Raw genomic sequence first — 8,321 nt, forward strand, 5'->3', positions numbered from 1 at the left:
ATCTGAAAGGAGGGGGCCTCAATTGAGAAAATGCCTGCCTAAGATCCAACTGTGAGGATCTTCTTACATTTTTTAAATTAGTCATTGATGGGGAAGAGCCCACCCCATTGTGGGTGGTGTCATCCTTGGACTGGTGGTCCAGGGTTCTATAAGAAAGCAGACGGAGCAAGCCAGTAAGCAGCATCTCTCCATGGCCTCTGCATCAGCTCCTTTCTCAAGGTTCCTGCCCTGCTTGAGTTCCTGTCCTGACTTCCTTCAATGGTGGATGGTGATGTGAAGTGTAAGTCTAACGCACTCCTCTCTATGTTGCTTAGGTCTTGGTGTATCATCATAGCAACAGTAGCCCTAAGACAATGACTGATGTGAAAGGGCCCAACTCACTGTGGGCATTGCCACCCCTGAGGAGGTGCTCCTGGATGGTATAAGAAAGTGGGAGGAGCAAAGCCATGAGGAGCAAGCCAGTGAACAGCTCTCCTCCAAACAGAAGTTGCTTTGGTCATGGTGTTTATCACAGCAGCAGAAACCCCAACTAAGACAGAGGCGCTCTGCGCATGAAAGGCTGTGTGGGGCTTGGCTATGGCTCTCAGCGGGGACAGTGAGGTGCTGGAACTCTTTCACCTAGGTTGGGAAGACTCCCAGGCCTGCAAAAAAGCTCCAGGACCCCTTCCCTCAGCAGGGGGTGGGGTGGGTCAAGTCTTGACCATCAGCACTTCCTGTTATCCTGCCCTGGAATAATTCCACCCTCACAATTTAGTTCTGTCAGGGCTGAAGCTGTAATGGAGACACTGCCCCACATTGCCCTCAGTAGCCTGAGGAGTTCCTTCCCACTTAGGCTCTTCCATTCCATTCCGGTAAAGCCTGGCCCTTGACAACCAAGAAACATGACAGGACAAGACTGAGTGTAACAGTCCTAGATTTGTTGAGTATCAAGATGGGAGCCATGGTGGTATACACCTTTAATCCCAGCACTCAGGAGACAGAGACAGGCAGATCCAAGTTCGAGGCCAGCCCAGTCTACAGAGGACAGCCAGGGATACACAGAGAAACCCTGTCTTTAAAAAACAAAACAAAACAAAACGGTATTAAGACAGTCATGTAGGCAATTTTGGCTTTATCAAGTTTCTTGACTCTCAAACTAGATCCCAGGATGGGCTTCCTCCCTTCCCAGTCCTCCTAATTTCCCATCTCTACCCTTCTTCCTTTGTACCCAGTTAGTACTCAGCCGACCCCCAATAAGACAAGATCCCTTTATAACAGTGCCTACTGGGAAACCAAACCTGCTTGCGGGGTGCGGTGGGGTGGAGGTTGGCCCCCAGCAGAGGAGTCTTGTCATCTTCCCCGTCTCAGAGCTAGTCTATAAACCACATTTCCCAAACTTTTCTTTCCACACACACACCCTCCCAGTGAGCCGACATCCTGTGAGGTTGAAGTAAACAGGCGCGCTGCACTTCCCAGGCACTTTCCCTTTTCGAAAGGGCCCGCTTCTTGTGATTCCCTCCCTGGTGGCTAAATTCCCTACTGGACAGGTCAGCTCTGTCAGAGTCTGGGCTGGAGGACAAGTTGGGGTCCTGATCCGCTATGGGGTCTCTGCCATCCTGGACGAGGAGCCCAAACCCTTTATAACTTGCAGAAGTGTTCCCACCCCTTTCTACTGAGTACTGACACCACCACCCCCACTCCTGGCAGCGACCACTACAACAACCCCCCCCCCCCCGCGCGCGCGCGAGCGCCCCCAGCACCCAAGGTGCTTCAGACCTACTGTGTTGCCTGGATGTTGTGGCTACGTTAGAGGCCGCTACAATGGTTTAGGAGGCAAGGAGCAGGAGAACAGGTCAGGCGAAGTCCCCTAGCCACAGGGAGAAGACCCAGCAACTCTTGAGGTGCTTGCCTCTGAGAACCCAATAATAAGTACCCTTGGAAAGGCTCCTGTGGGATGCATGTTGGACCCCAGCCACCAACAAGGGAGACAACGCCCACCCCCAGGAGATTCATAAGCCCAGTGCCCCTAAGTGAAGTGGAAACGTGGGTACTAGGGCTACTGGGACCCAAGAAGTGAGTCCTACATTCCCTGGCAAAGAAGGGCGCGATTGGAACTCATCCCTACCGGGAAAGGTGGGGGGAGGTCCAGGTATCTGCAGAACGCCAGCAGGGGGCGCCAGGGCAATGAGTCCGAACCTTGTTTAGGGTCAGTCCAGGTTCCAGGGCGTAGACTAAACTGCAACGCTGCCATGGGACCAGCAGGGGACACCAGGCTCCCACCACAACACCCAGCAAATCCTGGACAGGGTAAGCCCAGGGATCCATGGACCACATTGAGACCCGTGACCCATCTTGTCTGGGTCAGAGTTTTCTGAAAAGAAAGGACCGTGGCCTGGTAGTCCTCCACCTCTGAACTGGACTGGGTGCCATAGAAATATGGAGCCAGGGTTGGATGAAGCTCAGGTTCTCCCTGCCTAGAGCAGGCAGATACCACCCAGGACTTTGGCCAGCAAATGTCCACAGCAGTAGGCCGGATACCTGCCAACTTGAGAATAACCAACCTGCCCACCTCAGAGAGAGGAAGATCAAGGTTGGTAAGTTGAATAGGACCAGTCAAAGCACAGTGGTTACCATGTGCACTTTATTGAATCCACTATGGACAGGTATGTGTTACATCTGTATATGGCAAGGGGTAAAGGGGCCAGGGAGAAGAGACAGCTTTGGATGGTGGAGTACATGTCAGGACCGAAAGCCAGAATCCTCTGTTAAGTGTAAAGGCGACTAGCAGAAAAAACAATGCAGAGGACAGCCACGACGGTAATAACAACCGTGAGGATGCTGAGGACCAGGGCGCTGATGTTGAGGCACTTGGCAGTGGAGGCGTAGGCCTGGGCTCCAGTCACGTCGCCCACCATCTTCCTGTCCCTGGACTGGAGCAGAGCAGATCGTCAGTGGCCCTGGAGCTGATAGGCAAATGCCCTGACAGTTTCCTTGTCATACTCCCTGTGGACCGCACCTCTCCCACTTCAGTCAGGAACGTTTTATGTAGGCTGACTATGCAGGAGACCTAGGACTTGCTGCTTACTCACCATGAAGTGTTGTTCCCCATGAATCTCCAGGGCATTTTCCACACAGGCTAGCACCCCAGTGTGCAAGGTGAAGGGGCACTCTAGGTATTCCTCTAGACCGGGTTGGGACAGTCTGATGCCAGGTCCCCAGGCAGCCCCCCTCCCCCCGCCACACACACACACCCCTAGGTGCCATCTGGGTAGATGTGCTTCAGGCTCCCACACACCTGCTTACACTATGACTCCCACATCCTCCACACTCACCTTCACAGAGTAGGCATAGGCAATAAAACCCAGGCAGCAGAAGTTCAGGAAGAGTGCGTTGAAGAGGGACCATACCACATGGTCAGGCACAGCGACCTCTCTGGGCATGTTGATCACGGTGGTTCTGACAGAAGTTGAGCCATGGGGTGCCCCCAGCTCAGCCACCTCATATTCTTCCTTGATTCTTTCATAGTTCGGGGGATGTCCCCCATTGGCAGCAGTCACAAAGGCTTGAGAAGTGTGGTTCATGGTGCGGAGCAAAACCAGCAGTGAGGGGTAGGGGATGAAGCGCTCTGTAGGTCCGCCCTTTCTCCAGCAGTTTCGGTTTCTCAGAAGTTTCCTTTTCCTGAATTTTAGCTTAATGAGAATTGGCTGAGTCCTGAGGGGCGTGGCCCTAAAAGTCCTGTGGATCAAATTACTCCAGGGCAGGATGTCAGGAAGGACTGTGAATCAGGGGAGCTTCCTGCCCAGGAACCCAAGTCAGGACTTGTCCCAGGGCCCAAGCTTCACTGTTGATGATGAGTGAGGGGTCCTGGAGTCTACCAAACTCAGGCTAACAGCTGCAGAACCTCACTGTCCCTGACAAAGGTCCCAGCCAGGCCCCAAAGAACCCGCTCTTCTCCCAGCAATAAAGGGTGCCCCCAGGGCCCACTACACTCACTCTGGAGGCCAGTTCTACTGGTTTCGTTGCAGGTAGAGGTTGGGGGTGAACTGTACCTGTGTCTCTTTTTGCAGACAGACAGTGCCCTAAGTGTGGTCAGTAGCTGGACTTTGGTGTTAGGACTGAATGATCCAGGTCACATGGCTGTGACCTCATGGTCCAGGGATGGCATATTAGTGCTACCCAAATCCTTTTTCCTCCTGCCCTATCACAGTTTATTAGAGGACCTTCATCGTGCCAGAAAAGCTTCTCAAGTACATGGTGGGGTGAGGGCTATGGCCCTGAAAGCCGCTCCTGATCATGCTGAAAGATTCCGTTTGGTCCTTCCCTGACAGCAGGGAGGCCTGGCCTGGGCTCTCCTGTTAGGAGTTGTATCCACTTTCTGTCTTGGTGGCACTGTAAGGACTGGGCTACAGGACCTGCTTCAAGGTGCCTTGTAGCGCCCACCCACCCTTCCTAGAGCTCTGAGCCTGGGGTTTGTGGCTCCCCAGTCTCCAGGTCCCAGGCATGCCATTCTTTCTTCCCTGCGGTCCTCACAGGGATAGCAAGCAGGTGCAGTGGTGGTGGGGAGGGGGTGGCTGGCTGCACCAGCCTCCCTGACAGAGTCCTGCCTGGTGGAATAGGTAGTGTGATTTCCAGGTACTCAGCTGTTCCCTCACAGAGGGTCCTGCGGGCCACAGGCTCAGGGCACCATGTGCAGAGCAGGGCTTTGTTCTGGGGACAGGGACTCTAACTGGAGCCCAAGAGTGCTGGTTTCCAATGGGTTCTGATTTTCTTTCTTTCTTTCTCTCTTTCTTTCTTTCTTTCTTTCTTTCCTTCCTTCCTTCCTTCCTTTCTTCTATTTTTCTTTCTCTCTTCTCTTTGCTTTTTTCTTTTTTTCTTTCTTCTTTTCTTTTTTCTTTTTCAAAACAAGTTTCTCTGAAACAGTCTTGGCTGACCTGGAACTCACAGTCACAGAGATCTACCCGCCTCTGCCTCCCAAGTGCTGGGATTAAAGGCATGAGCCACTGCCGCCTGGCTCTGATATGCTATTTCTTTGTGTTCTGTGGAATACCTCTCCAACAAGGCCTACGTCACACTGTTCCTCATACGTCCCTGAGAGGAAAGTTTGAATCGATGGCCTGCAGTTTACCCTCCCATTGCCTTTTGGCCATGTGGGAGATGAAATACTATGAGAAGCCCTGAGTTTGTAAATGACAGTAAGTGTTGTACTGTGGTCACCACACAATCTGGTTTCAGGAATGTTGGATTTGGGGATAACTTCTTTTTTAATAGTCAACAATATTTCATTTCAACCATACCTCTGTTAACTATGGTCTCACAATATTCCTGAAGTCAAACACATTTGCTCCCGGATGTTTACCCAGTCACAACAGAAACTATACTGAAAGTTAATGGTCATCTCAAACTTTGTGGCCACTTCTCTGCCATCTTCAGTCACTGGGACCCTATTTCCTCTTTCCTGGTGGCTTTGGTGACCTGTGAGGGCTTTGCCATATCCGGGCCTTCCCATTTATTCAAACCCCAGACTCAGCTCCCTACCCACAGAGGTGGGGAGCTATACCCAGCCCTGCATGCATGTTCAGCGGCTTCGTGTGCCCCGCCCCCCAAGTGGGCTGGATAGAGAGAGGCCTCTTCCTGTCTGTCTTGCTCCTTCCCATGTGGCACATCCCTTGAGAAACTCTCTTTGGATTTTTCTATCTTCTTCATTCATTCCTATGAGCAATCTCTGCTGTCCCAGGGGTCATCAGGGAGACAGGGATGGACAAGCATTGCTGGAAGAGCAAGGGTCAGGGCCAGCCTTTTGCTCCATCTAAGATGCTCCATTTCTGACATGATGCACAATTGTTGGCACTTATCTGTCGGGTTCTGTCCTGACTCTGCTCACCGGGGACGGGTCTGGCCAGTGTCCTTCAGTAGAGATGGAATTGAGAGGCCATGTTCTCTGGTCTGGTGTCCCTGCACTTTTTAGACCCACAGCATCCTCTACACCGCACTGATCTCCAACTAGACTCCTATTGGTGGGTCTGCAGAAGCCTGTCGTCTCCTACCAGAGACCCTCTGTCCTGTAGCTGCCAAACAGGCAAGGAAAATGGGTGGGAGCAGCACACCCTCAGCATAGGCTGGGGCCAGGGGTTTCTCTACTGCCTTCTCAGGATGAGACTTTGCTTTGTTTCCTCTCGGCTTTGGGTAGGGAGCAACTTGGAATCTTTCCACTCAGCTGACCACTCTACCCTGCCCTGCAGGCCACCAACACAATGGAAAGTTGTCACAATTCCATTGCTTCTGCTCCAATTACACTTTTGGTGAGTAGGGAATGAGCATGGGGACTCTCCATGGCTGAGCAGCCCCACTCTGGGTTCATTCATGGGTTATAGTAAACACTAGCCATAACTTGCCCCATATGTTCCACCTCAAACAAGTGGTTAGGATGGTGTTCAGTCCGGAGATCACAGCCTGACTCTGTGTCCAACAGTGCCTAGCATGTCTGAGGTTTCCACACCCTTAGGATAGGTGCCCAAGCATTGTTCATATGCAGTGTTAGGAAGGCCTGAAGTGTGGCCATGGGGACTGTGTTCCTTGTCCTGAAGTCTCTACCTTCATTCAGTCATGACCTGGGTCTGAGGTTGAGCACTCTGAAGGCCCAGGACCATGAATTTTAGTGGAGATGCCATCCTGGGTTCTTCTCAAAAACTTTTTTTTTTTTTTTTTTTTTTTTGAGACAGGGTTTCTCCGTGTGGTTTTGGTGCCTGTCATGGATCTCACTCTGTAGACCAGGCTGGCCTCAAACTCACAGAGATCTGCCTGCCTCTGCCTCCCTAGTGCTAGGATTAAAGGTGTGTGTCACCACCGCCTGGCTCTCAAAAACCCTTGCTCCTTGGCTGGTGCAAACTGCAAAGGCCTTGATTTCTCCCTAGGGCTTAGTCTGGCTGAGTCGCTCCCCTCCAGTATGATAGCAGCTCTCCCAGTAGGACCCTAAGTCTTCACTGCTATTATGATCCCTGTCTTCTTAAGACAGGCTCAGCTCCCAAGACAGTGAAGAGAGTGATTCTGCTCCAGAACCCTGGACCTTGGTGAAGAGGGCATCTCTAAGCTAGGTTAGCCTCACAAGATGATCAGATCCCAGGACAAGATGATCAGATCCCAGGACAAGAACCCAAGTACCAACACAGGGAGACAGTGCCACTCTGGGGCTCCGAAGACTTGTAATCTTGGGGTGCCTAAAAATGAGGTGGAAATGCAGGTGCCAAGGGCATCCAGGAAGAGGAAAGGTGAATTTAAGGAGAGGTGAATTTGGAGTACAGACTATTAGTGAAGGGTGCCAAAGCCCATGGAGATCCGTCCTTGACATATCAGATCCGAGGACCCACAGAGTGATAATGAGCTCCGTCAGCAGGTGGCGCCTGAGAGCAAAGACTGTGTTTACCTCCCAATACCCACCCTTGACCTGAAGTAAACCCGTGAGACATGAGTGTGAAAGTAAGCGTCATCTCGGTTAGTACATCACAGCATCCAGTAGGTGTCATAAACAGTCTGCCCAGAATCCAAGCCGGAAGCCACCACAGAAATCCTAGACACAGTTTGTCTGGGGTCGAGGCTTCTTCCTGAAAGAGGAGGACCCTGGGCTGCCCCGCCACCTTTTATTATAAGATTTATTTATTATGTATACAGCATGTATGACTGCAGGCCAGAAGAGGGCGCCAGATCTCATTACAGATGGTTGTGAGCCACCATGAGGTTGCTGGGAATTGAACTCAGGACCTCTGGAAGAGCAGTCACTGCTCTTAACCACTGAGCTATCTCTCCAGCCCATGGGCTGGCCCTTTATCCTGACTAAGGACTCCCTAGCTTGTAACTCTGCACCCTTCCTGGGTGCTCTGGGCACGTGGAGCCAGAGGTGGGCAATGCTTGGTTACTGCCTGCCAGTGCCTGCTAAGTGAAAGAGGGCCCTCTGAGGATGCTTGTCAGCTGCTATCTCCTACAAGAGGCCAGAAGCCTTCCTAGCTGCGCATGCCCTGCACTATCCCCACAGCTCCTCTTAGGAAGGAAGAAGCCAGGGAAACCCTGAGTAAGTTCAGCACAGGACCAGTCAGGGAACAGAGAGTCAATGCACAATTGCCGCCATATGCCCTTTATTGACTCCACTGTGAACAGATGTGTGAGGGTACCAATTACGTGACGAGCAGAGTGACAGGTCAGGGCCACTAGCCAGGATAAGGGACAACTGGGAAGGGCAGAGCACATGCATACTTTCCCCCCAAGAAAACAGTGTATGAGAGAATTCAGTCCTTCAACTCTGACTTCGAAGAGCTCGTACTTCGTGGAGTCCTGCTCTTAGTACCTGTCCT

The 8,321-nt window shown here is 51.9% G+C and overlaps 1 protein-coding gene across 1 annotated transcript; it reads right to left on the minus strand.

The window, feature by feature from the left end:
* Positions 1–2,602: 2,602 nt before the first annotated feature.
* Positions 2,603–3,636, minus strand: LOC118595018 (interferon-induced transmembrane protein 3). Its single transcript, XM_036205284.1, has 2 exons — positions 3,312–3,636; positions 2,603–2,909 (listed from the first exon to the last, which is right to left on the minus strand). The coding sequence occupies exons 1-2, from the start codon at positions 3,558–3,560 to the stop codon at positions 2,745–2,747; spliced, it is 414 nt and encodes a 137-aa protein (XP_036061177.1). The 5' UTR covers positions 3,561–3,636; the 3' UTR covers positions 2,603–2,744.
* Positions 3,637–8,321: the final 4,685 nt, after the last annotated feature.

This window comes from Onychomys torridus, chromosome 1, assembly GCF_903995425.1.
Source record: "Onychomys torridus chromosome 1, mOncTor1.1, whole genome shotgun sequence".
Classification (NCBI taxonomy): Eukaryota; Metazoa; Chordata; class Mammalia; order Rodentia; family Cricetidae; genus Onychomys; species Onychomys torridus.